Genomic DNA, 22,323 nt, shown 5'->3' on the forward strand with positions numbered 1-22,323 from the left:
CATCCGCTATGAAATCTCTGGGAAAAAGATGGGATTCAGAAATATCCCGACACGTATTTTTCAACATCTGGGCTTGTCGCCAGGAATGTGCACTGCCTCTTCTCACATTATTTTGCTACCAAATGGGAAGTAAAATCAATAAGAAAACATGTGACCTCTCTTCTGAAAGCTACACAGAATAACAGATTCCTTGCCCTGGTGGCAAAGACATTTTTCTTCTCCAAGAGAGACCAAACCATTTTTCTGGGCCACTTGTGAGTTCTTGTGGGTTGATGCTATAATTCAGAAATAAATATTTGATAATTAATGAGTTAAATTCTGATTGGACTACTTCTGCTGAAATACAGTTTCGGTTCCAAGGAACAAATAAAGGCCTCGTGGGCCTTGAATACTTCTCGGGTTTTGATACCAAGAGAGTGAAGTCTTCCTTTGCGGGAATAATTTCATTCTTGCTTTTCTTCTGATAGCAGAGCTGACAGCAAATTACAACTCCAATGTTATCATTACCCTTCAGCAGAAGTGAAATTAAGAAAATGGAAACTTAAAAGCAAACAAACCAACACGCTAATAAGCAAACATGGAATGGCTGACTCAGGTATATTTTTACATTTCATCAAAACTAAGGGAAAACTCCCTGATGAGCTTGCTTTCTTCCCTTTCGACGGCTATCTATGGCTCGTGTAAACGGAAGCAACAGAGACTAAGGCAAGAAAGCCTGGGGAATTATCAAAGTCACGTCATGTTTTACAGATAGGAAGAGTTGACGCACCGATCACCCAGCACTAGTGAAATGGTCCTCAGTGCCAAGGCCCTGGGCTTGCAGGAGCCAGGCCTTCGAAGGCAGGGTAGAGATCTACAAAGCTGCCCCAGACTTAGGAGCATTTGTTCCACTGCCTGTTCCAGACTGTTTCTAAAAGCGTAATAGCAGCCTCAAATTTGAAGTAAAATTTCGTTCAACAAAGCCAGTCAAAAAATCTCCAAATGAAAATGGGTTTGATGTACTTTTGGCCCCATGCCTGGTGTTCAGAATCACTCCCTACCCCGCCGCCCCCACGAGCTCGGGTCTCAGTTCAGGGCACCCCCAGGGCTGGAGCAGCTCAGTTCTGGGTTAGTAACGTTCCCTGTGGGTTCTGTTAGCAAACAAGTTTGTGGGAACTGTCCTCACAGGGGAGGGATTCTTGCAGGTAGAAATGCTGCAATAGAACCCCAGGAACATCAAATTGAATTTTGAACACAGAGTTTTAACTTTCCCTTTCTTTAAAGGTAAACGGCTCTCAAAAGATCGCCCTTTCGAAAGAGGAAGGCTCAGGGCTTGCCAGCCGTGTGACAAGCAGACCAAACACTACTGACCATGGTAGAAAAATAAACCCACAGGCCAGCCAGCCATGGCCCGGTGTGCAGCAGCGGCGCCCCCTGGCAAGTCCTAGGCGAGACTGCCCGAGAAATGAATGTGACTTCGCCATCACCACTGGCTTCATGAGTGCGAGAATGGCTTTCACTGCCTGTAATTTGAAGCCTTGGTCAAATATATGTGTCTAATCATGTGACCAATGATTGTGCCGGGCAGAGGCCTATTCAGACAAGACACACATTTAAAAATGTTTGGAAGTTCAAAAAGCCACCCATTTTGCTTCTGTTACACCTGTATTATTTCCCCCACATTTGAATAATTTCTATTAGTAATGCCTTCTTAGGAGACCTGAGGCCACAGTTAGCGCAGGTGAATAGGGTTTCCTCGACCTGTTTCTCTGGTCCAGATGAACCTGTGGAAGCTAGCTCTCAAGAACAATCAGTACCTATCTTGGATATTAGTGAGTGTATATTATTTTATTTTATTTTATTTTAATTTTTTTTTACAGATTTCATTTATTTATTTGACAGAAAGAGAGAGAGAGAGAGAGAGAGAGAGCATAAGCAGGGGGAACAGCAGAGGGAGAAGAAGGAGGCTCCTCACTCAGCAGGGAGCCTGATGCAGGACTAGATCCCAGGACTCTGGGTTCATGACCTGAGCCAAAGGCAGAGGCAGAGGCTTATGACTGAGCCACCCAGGCTCCCCATTAGTGAGGGTATTTTAAAACTGAGGCAGGGTAGAAGGACAGTGAGACCAGCTTGCTGACCTGTACCCTCTTTCCAGTGGAATTGAACTTGGAATAAAATTAACCACTTTGGAAAATTATATAGGCTAGTCACTTTGCAATTTGCTCATGCCTTTTGGGGATGCGATTCCACATATAGAAAACTGATTCCAGGAAAATAATAAAAATTGCAGATACAGGTGCAAGTATGTTCATCTAAGTGTTATTTCTTACAGTTAAAATTAATACGGAAACTGGATGCTTGCTAGTAAGGGAAGAACCATGTAAGGAGTCTCTGCATCAGATAGGATGTTTTTAGCTCTAAAAGCAGTAATTATGAAGCATTCTTAAGGGTGAAAAAATCCATACGACTGAACGTTAAATGAAAAAGGGAGAATAAAGAAAAACAAGGGAAGCATGGCCTTATTTTTGTTACAAAACTTCACAGAAAAAGTCGTGTTGCAACATCAATCACGGCTATCTTTGATGGGATTACAGCTGATTTATTTCCTTCTTCCCATGTTTCTCCTTTCCAAATTTCCTACAAAGGGCATGTGTTCCTTTTCTATTCAGATGGAACAGAAATGTTTTCATTTACTTTAAAGCAGACTCTGGGGTGCATTTTGCCCAGAGGCAGCAGAGTCCCATGACTCACCAGGGCAGCCTCCTGCCAGAGAGAGGCTGTCCTGGGACCCCACAGGTGCTGGAAAAGAAGAAACGTCTGCTAAGGGGTGGCCGGGTGTCCCTGAGACCCCTGCTGCTCCCTCTGGTCATCCCTGAACCTGGCTGAGGGCTCTGGTTGTGCCGACACTCTGGGGGGTGCCTTGCTGGCAGTGCAACCATCCTTTCACACAGCCATTGGTACTTAGCGTGCTGGTTAATTAATTAACTAACTAATTAATTAATGATTAATTAATTTTATTATGTTATGTTAGTATGGTATTTTGTTCCCATTTTACTAACGAGGATCTGAGGCAGGGTTAAGTAGCTTGTCAAAGCTCGCTCTCTCTCTCTCTCTCTCTCTCTCACACACACACACACACACACACACACACACACACACACACACACAAGTAATGGATGTAAGATTCAGATGCAACTTTGTGGCTTTGAACTTAAAAACTGTAGCCTTGGGGCGCCTGGGTGGTTCAGTGGGTTAAGCCTCTGCCTTGGGCTTAGGTCATGATCCCAGGGTCCTGGGAGGGAGCCCTGCATCTGGCTCTCTGAACAGCAGGGAGTCTGCTCCCCACCCCCCTCTTCTGCCTGCCTCTCTGCCTACTTGCAATCTCTGTCAAATAGATAAATGAAATCTTTAAGAAAAAAATGTAGCCTTGCCTTCCTGTCAAGCATCACTGTGAAGTCTGGTGACAGTATCACTGGTGGAAAGGCATCGGAGCCAACGCTCGGGGATCTGGGCTCCAGTCCCGCTCTGCCATTGGGGTTACAGGTGCTGTTAGGCAAGCACTCCATACTTTAGCACTCAGTTTTTTTCATCCATTCAACGAGACTGAGGATCTAGGCCCTGCTGACCTCCTAGAGACTAGCCAAGCGCCAGGAGAGGATGGCCGGGAAGCCATCTGAAGCGAGTCCAGAACTTCATGAGAGGGAGCGGGTGTCATCAACGCAGTCACCTGCTCATGTTTCAGCCTGGAAGTCCATGGGGAGTGAATGACCTTCATGTCCCAATCACCCGGGTAAACATCTGGTGACCGCTGCACCATGAAAGGAGCTTTCCCTCTCTGCCAGGGACGTTGCAAGCATCATCCCCTGGCACCGCTTCCCTTAGACCTCACAATGCCACAAGGGACCAGGGCAGTTTCTTCCGTGATTTCACAGGGGAAGAATTCAAGCAGAGGGAGGCCGATGACCTCTGGTAGGAAGAGGTTGAGTTTTGGGTTAAGACAGGTCAGGCTGAATTTAGGTTTACCCTCTCTACTGCCCTGCTTCCTGTCTTCCTCCGCAAATAAAGAGCCTGGGCAATTGGAGGGGCCAGGAACCATCTACCTGAAGTCATGAGGCTTCAGTGAGGGAACCCCAAACTCAGTAGCACTTTCTCTGATGTACAGGCAAAGAATGTCTTCAAGGAGTCCAGAAGGGTCGCTGGGATAAATGATGGATCAGGGCCAGTTGGGAAGCTCATTAGAATGGGAGCAACGGTTTCTGCATCTGCCCCCAGGTCCTGCCTTCATTACTTGGAGAACCACTTTTGTAAACCTTGCTTTCGGGGGGCCCACACTCCCTGGGAGTGCCCACTCTACTCTTCATCTTATGTTGTAACCAGTGTTGGAAGCAGAGCCTTGGCAAAGGACCATTACTCACTTTTAATGAGACAGCTAGGGAAATAAATTGGCATATGTTAGCAAAATGGCTCATCAAGGTGAGTAATTATCTTCATGACTGGGGCAGTTGACTCTCAGATGAAAGGATTTGCATCTCATCTCTCATTGGGCTGTGACTCTCCGGAACCAAGGCAGGAGGTCAAGTGGAGCTTGGCCACTCATCACAGAGACCTGCCCTTGTCTAGTCTTACTCTTCACCAAGGACTCATCACTCTCCAAATTCCAAAGCCTTTTGTGGACGAGGACCACACAGGTGGTCCGTGGGGAAAAGAAAAAGACAAACGAGTTGTTTTGTGTTTTACGGAGTGGCGCGTGCATGTGTATGTGCAAGGATGTGTGTGTGCATGCATGCGTGTGTGTATGTGATGTGTGTGAGACATGTCTGTGTGGTGGGGACAAGCTAGCCACATCACAGGGCCCATAGGAAAAGCTATCAGAAAGCAGTTCTGATGGGTTCTACTAATTGAAATCACCTACTTCTTCATCCCGAACCAATTTTTAAGGTCCCGTATCTTCTCCTGTACCTTCTTGGTCATGGACGCACTGATCCTGTGATCCACACAGTGGGTCTCCCACAATGTCCAGGTCTGTAACTGTTGTTTCCACATGTTTTATCATTTTGCAAAGAAACTGTCCTATGACCATTTTGTCTGTTTTATGAATATTGCTTTCATTGTCCGAGGCCGATCATAAACCACTGGAGGCTGGGGATGAGGGTGTCTCCTTGGCTTCCATCCCCTCTGGAACCTGCTGCACTTCTCAGGAAGCAGAAGACCAGGTCACAGGATAAGTTTCTTCCTGGTCTTGACGTCAAGGAGAACTGGGAGCACCGACCAGTGTAAGCAGGTAATGGATGGTCTACTTCTCCCTGGGCGTTGGCTACCCAGAGGCCCCATCGAACCTTCTGGCTCCCCCTGGCTCACGGCAGGTGTTCTGCATCCCCTCACCCGCAAGCCTCCCTGATTTCTATTTGTTATTTTGACTTTCTTCCCATAGCAGGGTAAGCTTCATGTGGGCGGTCCATGTCTGTTTTGAGTTCCACTCTGCCTCCACTCCCAGTTCCCAGCACTGTGCCAGGACTTGGGCAGTATTTACAGATGCTTTTCAATAATATACTTGGCAAGTAATTATCATTTCATTAACATGGAGTTATTGAGAATTGCATTGAAAGTGGGCTGAGTTGATTGAGCCTCTGGCTGGGGTGTTTGTACTACAAGATTTTTACTAATGGTGATGGGGAAATACAAAAGTGGCCTTTTAGGACTGTTTTCAATTCAGTAAGTTCAGGTTGGGATTAGGGTTTGATGGGAGGCTTCATTCATTCTTCATTCTCACTATGGAAGAAATTCCCAAAGGACATGGGCAAGCTCATTTCAGAGTCCTCAATGAACCTAAGATTAGAAGGTGTTTCCAGAAATCTCCACCTTCTGTTTTAGCTTTTTTTTTTTTTTGGTCTAAGAGCAAGAAACAAATGACAGGGGTTGGAGGTGGTGTCAAAACTAGTGACCCAGGAAAGGGCCTCAGATATGGCCTAGTTGATAGCAGGGTGATTAGAACATTCTACCAGAAAACCTGTCTTCAGTACCCAAATGTGTGGCATTCTGAGTTCCATGGATTGTATTTATTGAGTGGGTGGTTGAGGTATTTTGGAGAAGGGATTTTAGACCCCTCCGGTGCGGGACTGAGTTCTGGGTTACTGAACCCAGGTCACAGATGGCAAGGGAGTCATCACCTCCCATGGACTTCCAGAAAGGGGTGGTAGAGGGGTTTCCCGCCCCCCCACTGGAGTCCTCTCAGGACACTCACCATTTCTGTCGATGGCAAAAGGCACGTCAGTTGTGACGATTTCATAGTTGCAAATCTGGCTATACTGGGGGGAGCAGTCCTCGTCAACGGCCTCCACCTGCAGGATGCTGTCGTAGATCTTCCCCTCCGTCACAACTGCCCTGTAGGCTGGCTCTTTGAAGGTGGGAGCAAACTCATTGATGTCCTTCACCTGGATGTGGACCACAGCCCTGGGACCACACATAGGAAGGAAGAAATGGTGATAAAGGGAGGCTGACACTGTCGTTCCGCACCTCCCATGGCCACTGACTCTGGTCCCGGGGCCAAGAGAGCCGAGAAACTGCAGCCAGCCAGGCTGATGGTTGCCTGAGCTTTCTGTCCACCCTCCCACCAGAGAGGGCTCCACCTGTCCCTTCCCTCGTTCTGAGATGAACCTGCCCCTTCTCTGGCCTTCCTGCTACCCAGCTTGGGGCAATGATTCCCTCGAGATCACCTCCCCTTTCCCTTCTTCACTCCTCCTCTGTTCATTCACTCTTCTGTTCAGTCAGAACTGAACCACTCTGACTCTGTGCAAGGCTCAGAGCCAAACTCCATAATGGAGAGACTTCCAACCCAAACTAAGAAGTGCTGTTACAGGGACAAGCATGCGACCTGGCAGAAACCCAGAGAAAGGTCCCAGCCGGGTCTGCAGGGTTGGGTCAGCTCAGGGAAGGCTTCTTGGAGGAAGTGACCTCTGAGTGCAGTCCTGCTAATGGAAGAGGGATGTCTCCAGGCGAAGGTGGGGGCAGAGGACAGCAGGTGCAGGAGTGGCCTGCGCCAATGCCTACAGAGGCCTGGGGAAGCAGCTGGCGGCTGAGCAGGCTGTGTGACTGCTGGGTATACAACCCTGAGGAGCAGTGTGTGATCCCAAAAGGTGGGGTGGAGAGGGGTTCAGGGAGCCTTGTCAAGCAACTCACTTGTGAGACTTCTTCCAGGCCGTCTCCCGGGGCCCAGCGCCACAGTCATAGGCCTGGATGATGAACGTGTACTCTTTCTGCAGCTCGCAGTCGATGGGGCTCTTGGCACGCAGCCGGCCCTCTCCTGACGTCTTGTTGAGCACCACGGCCTCGAAGGGCAGCTCCTGGCCATGGATCTTGAAGGCACAAATTTCCCCTGCAGAAGGATGCAAGACAGTGAATGGGTATCCTGAGAATTGCCAGATTGAAGACAGAGAAGCTCTCTTGGACCAGATTTGCAAACCCAAAACCTCTGGGCCATTTCCTCCACACAAAGACTTGTCAAACTAGAAGAGGAGGCCTCCGGAGACCCAGATCAACATGCTCATTTCATGGATGGTAAAATTGAAGTGTTTCACACACAGAAATGTCACCCATCAAGTGTACCGGATGGGAGAAAAAAGAGTCATGGTACCGGGGGCCTGGCTGATTGTCCTAGTTCGCTGTTTTTCCTAGCGGCTTCCCACTTGTCCTCTGCCCAGGGTGAGAAGAAGGATTTTTGCCCACAGTCTAAAGATAAATGACTATAGAGAAAAGAAGAAAAGGCCAAAGCTTTCACAGTGTTTGGCCCCCTGAACCAGAAGCATGAGCATTGCTGGAGGACTTGTTAAAATACAGACCTCTGGGTCCCACAGGGCCTTCCTGAATCAGCATCTGCATCATTTTTTAAAACCAGATCCCTGGTAGGGTGATTTGTTTGCTCACTAAATATGAGCAGCACAGCTCTGTCCTGTCCTCCTGGCTTAGACGCCCCACATTGCTGTAGCCAGCTTCCCCCGCCCACCACTTCTGTCTCTCCACCCACCCTTCCCTGTGGGGAGAGGGGCACCACTCAGTTGCAATTATCTCTCATAACAGTGGGGGTGAGTCTATGTGAGTTCCAGAATCCCCGTGGAGCCTGAAAAGCTAACTTCTTAAAGAGCTAAACATGTTGTGAAATTAATGCATTTCTCCCCCTCCGCTGGGTTAAAGTGTATTATAACTATTTCTCTGCATTAAAAGTGTAAGGCCGTGAAAACATCCTCTTTTTCCCAATTGATGGATATTTATTTCTTGGACCCCGACTGCAAGTAAGCCCTGCAGTATGTGCCTTGGGAAGGACTGAAAACTTGAGACACATTCTCTTCCTATCTTGTTGGGGTGATCATGTGTAGTTGTTCAGAAAGGCATGGTGCAAGGTGGGGGTGTGTGAGCATCCTGTGCCACAGGCAGCAAAGGGTTCAGCTCTCGGCTGCTGAGGTGTAGAAGACAGACTTGGAGCCCAGAGGCCCGGAGTCACATTCTAGGTTTGCCATGTTCTTGTTGCTGTGGTCAAACTCTGGATCTCAATTGTGTCCCATAAAATGTCCCAGGAGATGGTATAGGAGGAGGGCATCTACCCTGGGACTTCCCAATCCTGGCCTGATATTGTCCTGCCACATTGCTGGGACCAGGGTGAGGGGCCTAGTGTGCACAATTTAAGGGGGTCCAGCAACCAGGTGTCTCTAGCCCAGTCCATGGCCAGGTGTTCCAAAAAGGAACAGTCTTCTGACACTGCAGGGAGAAGGGGTGACATGATTGCACCCCTGCTCTGTGCCAGGCACTGAGCTCCGTATCTCTATCCAGATGATCTTATTCAATCTTCACAGCAAACCTGGAGGCAGGGGATTTATCCCAACTTGCAAAATTAAAAAGAAGGAGGAGGAGGAGGAAGAGGGGGAAAGAGAATCCGAATCAGAGAGGTTATCACCTGCTCCAAATCACAGAGTTGAAGTTGGTGGAAGCCCCAGCTATGGCTGATTCCTGAGCCATGCCTTTTCTACTCCACAGCACCCTCTGGAAGCAGCCCCATAACTTCCAGGGGACTGCACTGGGATCGCTTCTAATAGCATCCTATATTCCCATTCACATCTCACTCTGGACAGAATTCTCCCATTTTACATATAGGAAGCATGCCCTGATCTCTTACTAACAATGTTTTCTGAGATGGTCAATCAATACCCATCTTACCCCTAGGCTTTTATTTTTTATTATTTCATCGATCCTCAATTTCATTATGAGCACTCCATTTTCCCTACAGCCCCTCCTGCCATTTCTCAGACGTAGGTGGAATAGCGGACCAGACAGACAGGCTGCAGACCAGGCCTGACAAAGACGGGTCCCATTCTGCCACTGTTGTTCATGATCAGTGGTGTCACTGTCCTCCTCATGGACAAGGCTAACTCTACAGCCCCTCAGGGTGGAATGGCGGGTTTCGTCTGGTCTCCTGTTTCATTTCTGCTCTGAGCTGGCTGGGGTTGCATGGATAGAACCTTGTGATTCTATCCCAAGATCAATGCCGATATGGCAATATTACCAGTCAGTGTGCCCAGCCCGGTTCTGGGGCAGTCTCTGGAGTGCCCAACCACCGTATGATTATAGGGCCAATCAGGCCATTTTTCTCTGAAGAGTCGAGTTAAACCGAAAATAAATGAGGGTAATTTTCTGTTGGAAACATTTGATCACCACTAAAGTGGTTCTCAAGACTCAGAAATCCTTAACAAGAGGGAAGGAGAGGACGGAGGAAAAGGAGACACAGGGGAGGGAGAGACACAGGAAGCCGCAGGGCCACACACTTCATCCAAGTCCATCTCAGATTGCTCAATAGGACCAGAACTTTCTGAGAGCTGAGTAAGTGCCAGCGCCATGCTGGGCCCAGAGACACAAAGGACAGGACTTGGATCCTTTACACTGCGAGGATAGCCTATCATCAAGCACTCATTACCTAGAAGAGACAGCGAGGAAGCAAGGGCCACAGCATGCTCATGGAGTCTCATCAGCTCGGAACAAGACAGGATTTAGCCTCTTGGGAACGAAAACTAGAATTCACGCCACCCTCATGTCTCCCACCTCTTCATCTGACACTTGTGCTCCACTTGCAAAAACATTCATCTATTTTTTCATTCAATCATTCGCCACATGAATGTTTATTAAGGACCACGTGCCCAGCCCTGGTGCAACACTGAGGAGCAAAACCAGACCCAGTTGTGGAGGCTAGGACTGCTTAGGAGGTTAGGACTGCCAGGCTGCTGGCAGCTCAATGGAAGAACAGTGAGTGATCCGACCATCACAGCCCTAGATGAGGAGAGGTGACCATGATGCATGATTGAAGAGCTCCACGGGGCCAAGGAAGTTCTGATGCGTCAGCCGGGCAGGGAGACTTATCCACGGTGAGTGTGACACTGTAGGATAGTGGTCCCACAGGTCGCACTTGAGGGACCACTATCCTACCTAGAGATGTGACAGCTGAGCTGAGCTGAGATCACAGGAAGAGGAGAAACATGCCCAGGACATGAGGGAGGGAAGTAAGTCTCAGTCAAAGGAGCAGATGCTCTAGGGGTTGCAGGAGCCAGTGTGGCCAGAGCCGAGGCCATGGGGCGAGGCCAGCTTCATGGGCATGTGACCCATGAGCCACATAGCGCTCATGCTTAAGAGGATCTGGAGCTGGATTTCAGCCTCTGTCGTTACCACCTTGAAATTATTTTTTTTAAAGATTTTATTTATTTATATGAAGGAGAGAGAGAGAGAGAGCATGAGAGAGAGAGAAAGCACAAGCAGGGGGAGTGGCAGAGGGAGAGGGAGAAGCAGGCTCCCCACTGAGCAGGAAGCCCGATGTGGGACTCTATCCCAGGACCCTGGGATCATGACCTGAGCCAAAGGCAGACGCTTAACTGACTGAGCCACTCAGGTGTGCCCTCCTCCCATCTTGAAAAACTTAATAACTTTATGTTTGAACTTGGGACAAGGCAGCATGTCCATGAGCAGAGGAGATAAGATTCATTGTCCTTGCTGCTCCATTTACAAACAGTGCTCAGAATGTGCGGTGAACACAGAATTCCAGAGCGCTCACCCCGTGTGGGAGGCTCAGCGACTCAGAGTGAGAAGTTAAGCGAATGACGTCTGTGACTGAGAAGCGGGGAGCTGACCACCCCGAGAGGTTCCCTTTCTGTTTGAGCCACAGTTGTTTTGAAAGCAGAAAGAAGGCGGGGGTGTTTTATGACACATGACTAAGCAAAGAACCTGTTTTATCTTTTCTTACTCACGTTACTTCTCTGCGGCAGTTAATCGCTTATGCTGGAGATGGCAGAGAGGAAGTGGAGAGCGAGGACAGCCTGTGGTTCCTTTTGTCTGGGGCTGTCCTTCCTATCTATAAGCCTAGGGCAGAGAATGTGGGTAAAATGTGTGCCTCTCAGGAAGCAAAATAAAAACAGTTGAGCTCCGTTTGTGTTTGTGGGGCATTAACACTGCGCGGGTGAAGAATGAAATACATATGCATACACAAGCTACGAAATGTAAATTCTGTAATTTTGGGAGACTCTGCACAGCAGTTAACAGCTCTTATATTTGCATTTAAAACTGGCATTGCATAGTATAAAGATGAATGGTAAAATTCATGCTCATAATTTAACATTTTAATTTTGTCTTTACCTAGAATGACATCAAATAGCAAATTAAGAGCACCGCAAGTTGAGAGAGGGGTCTGTGGAAGAAAGGTCCCGGATGGAGGGCTGAGGGGGAAGGATATTTCAAACTGCAGTTCCCAGCATTAGGGTATGGGGCTCACTGGGCTGCCTCCATCTTTTGGGAGGTCTGCCACTAGAATTTGTTATTACTGATAAAGGATTGCAGTGTGTGTGTGTTGGCAGGGGGAGGCGATGTGCTTAAAGTAAAACTGTGTAATGATGATGGTAAGTGGTAGTTTCCATATAAAGATATCCCTCCTAAAATCTGGCTTTCTGATATGCTTTCTTGGGTAGGAGAGCAGCACAAAGGTGGGCATGCATACTGGGCCAGCAATGGGCTCTGTTGGGAGGGGAGGGCAGCAGCACCAGCCTGCCAGGCCTCTGGTTGTGAGCCACACTGGCCGTGGTCTCAGGAGGCTGAACTTGGCCTCCTCCAGAGGCTCCCTTGAGAGGCCAGACCAGAAGCAGGGCCCATGCAGTACTGGGGTGAGACACGATGGTTCCCTCCCTCAAGTACCCCGTCTATGTCCTGATTGCCTTCTCTCCTGCAGGAACACACCTCCCACCCCCCAGACACTGGCATAGCTATCTCTTAAGTCCTCCCGTAAAATTCTGGGGGAAATGAATGAAACTGATGGGTGAATGAAATAGATTTTTTAGAATATACTTAGTAAACCGATAAGTTTTTTTAGAATATACTTAGTAAACAGATAAGCAGTTCACCCAAAGTCACTTTGATAGTAAGGAGTGGATCGAGGACTGATTTTGATCCTCTGATTCTGAATCTAGCATGCTCTTTGTTCTTTCTTGTTGCTTATCCCTGGTGAGTGTGACACTGTAGGACAGTGGTCTCTCAAGTGCGACCTGTGGACCACTGGAATCTCTAAAACCCCTGCTGCGGGCTCCACAGAGTCAGAATTACCACACAATTAACATTATGACATTCACTGACTTTTTCACCATGGTGATATTTGCACTGATGATATAAAAGCAATGGTGACTAGAAATGCTGGTGCCGGGCACCTGGGTGGCTCAGTCAGTTAAGCGTCTGCCTTAAGCCCTGGGTCAGGCTCCCTGCTCAGTGGGGAGTCTGGTTCTCCCTCTCCTCCCTGCTTATGCTCTCTCTCACTATCTGTCTCTATCTCTCTCTTTCTCAAATAAATGAGTAAATCTTTAAAATAGATAAATAAATAAAACCGCTGGTGCCCTAGTAGCACCCAGCTGCATTCTTTATCATAGAGTTGGAGAAAAAAAAAAAAAGTCAATTTCACTTAAGAATGACTTGAGTAATGCAGTAAATCTTATTAATTTCTTAAATCTCAATCCTCAAGTACACATCTTTTTAATATTCTGGGTAACAAAATGAAGGTATACGTAAAGCCCCTAGCTGAACAATGTAGGCTAGTGTGTCTCTAAGAAAAGCCTTTGTGTAAGTCAAGTGGGAACTGGACGAGGCCCTTTTCTCATAGAATGTCTTTTTTACTTGAAAGAATGATTGACGGACAAACTATGTTTATTCAAACTGGAGTGTGTGGCAGACTTTTTGGTTAAGTAACCCTGTTACCTCAAGGAGAAGAACCAGCAGTATTTGTTGCCAATGATAAGATTAGAGCTTTCAACATTGGAAAACTCGTGTCTGCCACATTAAGTTTTCACAATTTTCTTTAATACTCTTCCAATGAAATGGTTAGTGATATTAATGAATGTGACTGTGGGATACTGTATGATGAAATACATCAAGTTTTGAAAGACCCACTTGCCAGTGAATCAGCATCTTCCAAATGACCAATATATAGTATTACACACTCATGTATGGGTAAAAGATCTGTTCAAAGTGTGAGACAGACCAGTGGATTCTAATGTAATAGTATATGATAAGTTCATTAACGCGATTTCGGATTTCTCATTATAGACAGCCTTTAAGAAATTTACTTAGGAGTCCAGGTGTTATTATCAGAGAAGAATATCTACAATTCTATGAAAAGATTTTTAAAATACTTCTCTCTTTTCCAACTATATACCTGGGTGAGGCCATATTTTTTAATTCGCATACTTCCTCTAAACAACTTATCTCAACAGACTGAGGAAGAAGCAGATGAGGCTCTAGCTGTCTTCTAGCAAGCTAGACATTGGAGGGATTGCAAAAATGGAAACAATGCCACTCTTCTCACTAATTTATTTTGTTTTTGATATATATATCCAAAATCATATATATATATATGTGTGTGTGTGTATATACATATATATGTACATATATATGTGTGTATGATTATATATATGATTATATATATATATGATTTTTACTTGACAGAGAGAGAAGGAGAGAGAGAGAGAGCACAAGCAGGGGGGGTAGCAGGAAGAGGGAGAGGGAGAAGGAGACTCCCTGCTGAGCAAGGAACCTGTGGGACTTGATCCCAGGACCCTGGGATCATGACCTTAGCCTAAGCAGATGCTTAACTGACTGAGCCACCCAGGCACCCTGGGGGGGGGGGGAACATACACACACACACACACACATATATATGTATATATATTTTTTTTTGTCAAAGTATGTTCTGTATTTAATATGTAATTAATTTATTATTGTTGTTTTTAAGTGAATTAAAATAAGGATCTGAAAGTTTTCTCAGTTTCACTTTCTTCTATAACAAACCTCAATAGACATAAACCACATAGACAAAACCTCATGCAAATCCTCAATAATGTTTATGAGTATAGGGGTCATGAGACCAAAAAGCTTGAGAAGTCTGTTCTTGTAACTTATCAGGCACAGTTTCCACCGCGATCATGATTTCACTTCCTGACCCTGATGTTAAACCTCAGCCCGTCACCTCTCAGAGAACTCCCAAACTCAGAGCGACACAGTACATTTTGTATCTCACAGCTGAAGCCTTTGTTGTGAGTTCACCCAGGTAGAGCTTGATGTCCACAGAGTGTTGGGGGGCAAGAAACTTCGCTTCCAGATCTTCATCTAAACATGTACAGTCTCAATCTGGCTCTGGAGTCAGAGAGGCTGACTCAGATCCTACCTCTCTGATTAACTCCCTGTGTGAACTTGGGCAAGTCGCTTACCTTTCTTTGTCTCTTTCCTCATCTGTAGAATGGGATGATAACAGTCATGGTCCCTTCATAGCAATTTTTATTGTTGAGAGGACTAAATGCATTAACACCCATAGAACACTTACTAGTGCCTGCTATGAAGTTAAGTCGTACATAAATGTTAGCTCTTATCCCGGTCACAATATTGAAGAAAAGTCACACACTTGTGACAAACTCCCTGTTCATGCTTGAGAAGTGAAGGGGCTGAATGTGGAGATGATTTCATCAGCAAAAATATTTTGAATCATTCAAAACCCATGTGCTCCATGAACCACCTTGTACCCACTGGCCACAGCCTCCATACACTTGGTTTCCTGAATATCACTGGTCAGCGACTATCTCCCGTGTCTGCAAAAGTTCATCCAGAGCCAGTAGTGCATCACAGGTCAGGTTTTTGGGGTGGGTGGGTACTCTTCGCCTGCTTGATTTTGCTTGTCCCAGCAGCTGGAGGTCGCTAATGACCAATATTGGGCAAGAGTAAAGGGTGCTAAGCACCCTACTCTTAGCAGGTCCGTCTTACTTCACCAAGAACCATCTCACCCCAAATGGCCATAGACCCGAGGAAAATAATAGGTATTGTAAAGGTTTCTCCTCCAGATGGAGTATGATGCCACCTGCTCTCCACCGCACACTGTGTCCTCTGGCATGCACACTCGGCAGAATGTGACCACCAACCGTGCTGCCCGAGGGCTGGGGGCAAGGGGGTATGATGGGTAAAGTGTAGTCTACATCGCTACCTGGAGCCATCTGCCATCACTTTAAGTACACTAAAATGGGAAAGGACAAATGCTAGTCACATCAAGAGGCAATCATGTCCAGAATATCAAGTTAGGGCTGAACTAAGAAATAAATCTTTACTTTAAAAGGAAGAGGTGGTTTGAAGCCCTCTTGCTCCTGATAAAAACTTAAAATGTCCCAAAGTAAAAAGCAAAAGGGAAAGGTTGGATGATTACTGTTTTTGCTTGCTCCCTCATGTGTCCGGTGCCAGGCAGTGACCTTGGTTGGGGTCCCAGCTCTCTTCTCAGCTGAGTGACCCTGATGCATTCCTAAATTCCTCTTCATTACAACTGAGGATATGACCATGCCGAATCCTGAAAGTGCCATGAGGCTGCGTGGACACGTGAAATGCATAAGTTCTCTGGGAAATGTGAAGGTCTATCTGCGTTTTATTATTGCGATAATAATAAACCCTACTTTCAACCCTGCAAGTAGATAAATGGATATTGGTGACTTTATTTCTATTAGACACAGAAGTCAGGGGAGGGGAGGTGTCACCATTTATAGCTTCTGGTCTACTTAATATTGAACAAAATTAAATATATTTTTTTGTTTAAAAAGTCATCTTCTGGGATGCCTGGGTGGCTCAGTCAGTTAAGCATCTGCCTTCAGCTCAGGTCATGATTTCAGGGTCCTGGGATCGAGTCCTACACTGGGCTCCCTGCTCGTAGGGAGCCTGCTTCTCCCTTTCCCTCTGCTACTCACCCTGCTTGTTCTCTATCTCTCTCTTCCCAGTAAAAAATAATAAATAAATAAAAATAAAAGTAAAAAAAGTCATTTTCCTATGTTCTGAGATCAAAATCTCCCTCCTTTTGGAAAATTCACATAGCACAGTTATTGCATTGCTGAAAGACCGAAGAAGACAATGCATTTTTCCTTCTTTAGCAATGTTTGTTGAATGAATAAATCATCCAAACAAGTACTATATATGCTGAGAGACTTGGAGAAGTCCCCCTGGGTCAGTTCATCACAATTAGGTGAAGTAGAACTTGAAGAGATGTCAGACAGTCATTTGCTCTGCCTGGTGCCCAGTGGTCTGGAGTTCAAGGACTCAACACACAAACATGTGCTGTGTTCATAATTCACTCAGCAAACCTTCCCTAGATGTGCATAACAAACAGAAATGGAATGCATAATAATTTATAAAATTTACTGCAGCTCACATTTATTGAGCATTTATGAGGGACCTGGCACTTGTTTGGGTCTACAGTGAAAACCACCTGCATCTCTTTATGTTTCTTGATCCAGCCATGATAAACTCAGTAACTATCCTATTCAGTGTGGTTTCCTTGCTCCGTCCCTTCTCCTGCCATCTGACAACTCCTGACCCCACCGGAGATCTGGATGAATCTGAGACTAGCTCTGTGTTCGCAGACCAGAAAAGGAGGCAGACGAACAAAAAGTTAAGTGCAATAAAATACTCAAAGGCTGTAACAGGTATCTGTTCTAGGTGTGGTGAGAACACAACGCACAATGGTCAGTCATTCTCACACCTAAGTGCTTCCAGACCCAGTTGCTTGCTGTCATGGAGCCACCAAAGAGGAGTGATGTCGCTGCCAGGAGGACTGGATTTCAGCCTAAACATCTCTGCGGGGACAAGACCCTGCCTAAAGATGCCACCATATCTTCCTCTTTAAAATAGCACTTTGGGGCTTCTGTTCCTAGCAGAAGGGTAGTGCAGGTCAGTGCCTGGTAGATGAGACAGCTTTTTCCTAGTCTCACCCTTGTGCCCTCACAGATGGGAGTGACTCCCTACCTTCCTGCTGACCTAACTGGTTGACCCCCGAGGTATCCACAGTTCAGGTCAGGAGTTGTCAGATGGTGGAAGAAGGGAGGGAGCAAGGAAACCACACTGAATAGGATGGTGGCTGAGTTCATCAGGGCTGGATTTTTTAAGGTTTGCCAAGAATGCAAAACTCTGTGTCTCAAAAATTATTAACTGGATGCAATTACCAGATGGGAAGAGACACCCTTCTCACTGGCAAGCAGGAGTGGGGGACTCTCAAAGACAGTGGAGAGTCTTATTTAAAAATGAAGGGTTCTTGTTTGCCCACAGCTGTTGGGTGGAGTTCAGTCAGACCCACTCCACAGTCATTATCTGGACTCTACCTCGATTAACTCCTGCTTGGCCTTCCGGGGAAATAATGGATGTTGAAGTGCCTGGAGAATGAAAAAATCCTATACACATATAATGGCCCTCTACCACTCTGCAATCATCTCCATCAACACAGTTTTTATAAGCATCTACCTCCTGCAGGGAGGGGATCTTAGGAGATGCTGAGGCTCTTACAATTAGAGTCAGGGCTCATGATTTCAGAAACAGGAGCTATCCATCAGACCAAATATATTTTTTTTCTTTTTTCTTTAATTGAAGTATAGTTGACATACAGTGTTATATTAGTTTCCAGTGTACAATACAGTGATTCAACATTTCCATACATTATGGTAAGTGTAGGCTTGGTCCCCTTTGCCTATTTCACCCATCCCCCACCCACTGCCTTTCTGGCAACCACCAGTTTGTTCTTTGTATTTGAGAGTCTGTTTTTGTCTTTTTTGTTGTTGTTGTTCATTTGTTTCTTAAATTCCACATGTGTATCAAATCTTATGGTATTTGTCTTTTTCTATCTGATTTCACTTGGCATTTTACCCTCCAGATCCATCCATATTGCAAACAGCAAGCTCTCATTCTTTTTGATGGCTGAGTAATATTCCATTATAGATACAAAACACACGTGTCTATATCTATATATCACATTTTCCTTTATAAGAAATTTTTAAAGGTTTTATTTATTTATTTGAGAAAGAGAGAAAGAGTACAGATGGGGGAGGGACAGAGGGAGAAGGAGAAGTAGACTCCCTGCTGAGGGGGGAGCCTGAGGTTGAGCTCAATCCCAAGAACCTGAGATCACAACCAAAGGCAGACCCTTAACTGACTGAACCACCCAGGTGCCCCTATATATCATTTTCTTTATCCACTCATCTATCGATTGACACTTGGGTATCTTGGCTATTATAAATAATGCTGCCATAACATAGGGGAGCAGATAGATTTTTTTTTTTTTCTGGAATTAGTATTTTTGTTTTCTTTGGGTAAATATCCAATAGTAGAATTACTGAGTCATTAGGTAATTCTATTTTTAATTTTTTGAAGAACCTCCATACTGTTTTCCATCGTGGCTGTACCAATTTGCATTTCCACTAACAGTGCATATTGGCTAGAATGTGCATTTTCTCCACATCCTAGCCAATACTAGCTGTTTCTTATGTTTTTGATTTTAGCCATTCTGATAGGTATGAGGTGATACCTCATTGTGGTTTTGATTTGCATTTCCCCGATGATGAGTGATGTTGAACATTTTTTAATGTGTCTCTTGGCCATGTGCATGTCTTTTTTGGAGAGTTACAAATTCAGGTCTCCTGCTCAATTTTTAATCAAATTATTTGTTGGTTTGTTTTGGTACTGAGTAGTATAATTTTTTTATATATTTTGGATACTAACCCTTTATCAGATATGTCATTTGCAAATATCTTCTCCCATTCAGCAGGTTGCCTTTTAGTTTTGTTGATAATTTCCTTAACTGTGCAAAAGTTTTTTTTTTTTTTATTTTGATGTACTCCCTGTAGTTTATTTTTGCTTTTGCTTCCCTTGACAAAGGAGACATATCTAGAAAAATGTTTCTATGGCTGATGTGAAAGAAATTACTATATTTTCTTCTAGGAGTTTTATGGTTTCAGGTCTCATATTTAGATCTTTAATCCATGTTGAGTTTATTTTTGTGTGTGGTATAAGAAAGTTGTCCACTTTAATTTTTTTGCATGTAGCTGTGCAGTTTTCCCAGAACCATTTATCAAAGACACTGTCTTTTGCCCACTGTATATTCTTGCCTCCTTTGTCGAAGATTAATTGACCATATAAGCATGGATTTATTTCTGGGCTTTCTGCTCTGTTCCATGGATCTATGTGTCTATTTTTGTGCCAGTACCATACTGTTTTAACACTACAGCTTTGTAGCATATCTTGAAATCTGGGATTGTGAGGACCAAATAATTAATGAGTGCTAATGAGTTTTCAGGATATAAGGACTGAATATTATAAACTCAAGTAACCAGAGGAAGGCCTGAAGACTAATATTCAAATAGAATTGGTATAGATCATACTGACTTCATAATTTCTTCCTATCTTCTTTTTCTCAGTGTCTAGACAGGAGTCTCACATGTAGCCTCAACATTGAACCAATCAGAAGTTCTAACCCGGGTCCCTGGGTGGCTCAGTGGGTTAAGCCTCTGCCTTCACTCAGGTCATGATCTCAGGGTCCTGGGATCAAGCCCCACGTCAGGCTCTCTGCTCAGCAGGGAGCCTGCTTCCCCCTTCTCTCTATGCTTGTCTCTCTTCCTATCTATGATCTCTGTCTGAAAAAAAAAAAAAAGTTCTAACCCAGTCAAACCTGAAGGCTTTGCTTTCTTCCATTCAATTTTTTTTAATTAATTTTTTTCTGTAATTCATTCTGAATTTTTCTCATCTACAATGTCTTTAGGGACTTGGATAGGCACAGGATGCAAGTTTTCCTTCGAAGAACACCTTCTTGAATGATCTACTCCATACTTTTCAGAGTGGAAGCCACTAGCCACAGTGTGGGTCTTTAATACTGGATATGAGTCTAGTGTGACAGAAAAGCTAGGTTTTAAATTTTATTTAATTTTCATATTTGAATTGTACCTTTAAGAACAGTTGCTCAATACAGCTACCGAAAAACTTTTAAGTACGTTCAGGAATGTGAATCAGTTTTTTCAACCATAATCTACATACAGACCAAATATTTCCAGTGAGAATTTAGAGTCCAAATTGAGACATCTTATAAGTGTAAAATACGTACCAAATTTAAAAATCCTTTTTATGAAATATTTTTTATTAATTATTTTCTATTTGATAGCATATCAAGATGATAATATTGGATATTTGGGGTATATAACACATTATTGAAATCAATTCCACCTCTTTACTTTACTTGTTTAATGTGGCTACCAGAAAGCAAATAATTATGTATACAGCTGGAATTATATTTCTGTTGGACAGTGTTGCTCTACATAATTAATAGCATATATCATTAAGGCTAATTTTCCCATAGAAATAAATGTAAAGTACAGAGGATGCATCCTATAGTGATTGTAGAATTGTTCTGCTTAAATGCTGATTTTTATTTCTCACTATTTTCCCTAATATTTAGAGTAATTTTTCCTCTTAAAACAACAGCCCATTTGGCCTTCTTCAGATGATTAAGCCAAATTTAGCTCAAGTTCCCAAAGTGCTGATTGTCAGGACTTGAATTACCATGGCCTCTTAATGCTTTGGATGGTTCTTATTATAAAAGAAAATACTTTGAAATTCTAATGACATTGCATATTTAAATAATAGCGCATTGGTCGCTTACAGAATTTCAGGTGTACGTACTGATAAATGGCTTTTATTACTTATAAGCTAAGGTAGAAGCCTTCTGGCAACAGGATTTGAGTTTATAATTCACTTAGTTACCAAAATTAAAAATGTGTCATTCTTTATAAAGAAAATTTTATTTTTATAAAATAAATTTAATAACATTACATTACTTCTATATTAATAGTAAGGTAAGAGAGGAGGAGTCAAGATGGTGGAGAAGTAGCAGGCTGAGTCTACATCAGGTAGCAGGAGATCAGCTAGATAGCTTATCTAAACATTGCAAACACCTACAGATCCAACAGGAGATCGAAGAGAAGAACAGCAATTCTAGAAACAGAAAATCAACCACTTTCTGAAAGGTAGGACTGGCGGAGAAGTCAATCCAAAGCGACGGGAAGATAGACCCCGGGGGTAGAGGCCGGCTCCCGGCAAGTGGCAGAGCAACGGAGCACAAAATCGGGACTTTTAAAAGTCTGTTCCGCAAGGGACATCGCTTCAGAGGCTAAATCGGGGTGAAGCCCACGTGGGGTCAGGATGGCCCCAGATCACAGAAGGATCGGGGGTGTCTGAGTGTTGCAGAGCTTGCAGGTATTAGAACGGGGAAGAGGGCTACAGAGACAGAGCCGACAGTAAGCTCACAGCTCGGGGTTACCTTGAACAGGTCGCAGGCTCGGTGAGCTCGAAGTGCGGCTGGAGGTCAGGCAGACGGGAGTTACTTGGTGCTGTTCTCTGAGGGCACAATGAGGAGTGGGGCCCTGAGCTCTCAGCTCCTCTGGGCAGGAGACCAGGAGGCCGCCATTTGTATTCCCGTCCTCCAGAACTCAATGGAAAGCGTTCAGGGAACAAAAGCTTCCAAAAGCAAACCTGAGCGGATTATTCAGCCCAGCCCCTGGTAAGGGCGGTGCAATTCTGCCTGGGGCAAAGACACTTGAGAATCACTACACCAGGCCCCTCTCCCAGAAGATCAACAAGAAATCCAGCCAAGACCAAGTTCACCTACCAAGGAGTGCAGTTTCAATACCAAGGAGAGCAGCGGAATTCCAGAGGAGGAGAAAGCAAAGCACTGAATTCATGGCTTTCTCCCCATGATTCATTAGTCTTGCAGTTAATTTAATTGTTTTCCAATTTTTTTTTCTTCTGCTAATTTTTTTTTACTTTTACCCTTTTCTTTTTTAATGTTTTTTAACTAGTTTATCTAATATATATATATATATATATATATATATATATATATATATATATTTCTTTTTTCTTTATTCATTTTCTTTTTTAATTGTTTCTTTTTTTTTCTGAATCTCTTTTTTCTGAATCCCCTTTCTCACCACCATGATTTGGGGT

At 44.6% G+C, this 22,323-nt stretch overlaps 1 protein-coding gene across 1 annotated transcript in view; it reads right to left on the reverse strand.

The window, feature by feature from the left end:
- Positions 1 to 22,323, reverse strand: part of CLSTN2 (calsyntenin 2) — a 600,084-nt gene that overhangs the window by 136,749 nt on the left and 441,012 nt on the right. The window contains exons 3-4 of the mRNA XM_082740938.1: positions 7,156 to 7,351; positions 6,221 to 6,429 (exon numbers count right to left, since the gene is read on the reverse strand). Coding sequence (XP_082597064.1) covers positions 6,221 to 6,429; positions 7,156 to 7,351 — 405 coding nt within the window. The remainder of the gene's footprint in view (positions 1 to 6,220; positions 6,430 to 7,155; positions 7,352 to 22,323) is intronic.

This window comes from Mustela nivalis (genome assembly GCF_964662115.1).
Source record: "Mustela nivalis genome assembly, chromosome: 1".
Taxonomy (NCBI): Eukaryota; Metazoa; Chordata; class Mammalia; order Carnivora; family Mustelidae; genus Mustela; species Mustela nivalis.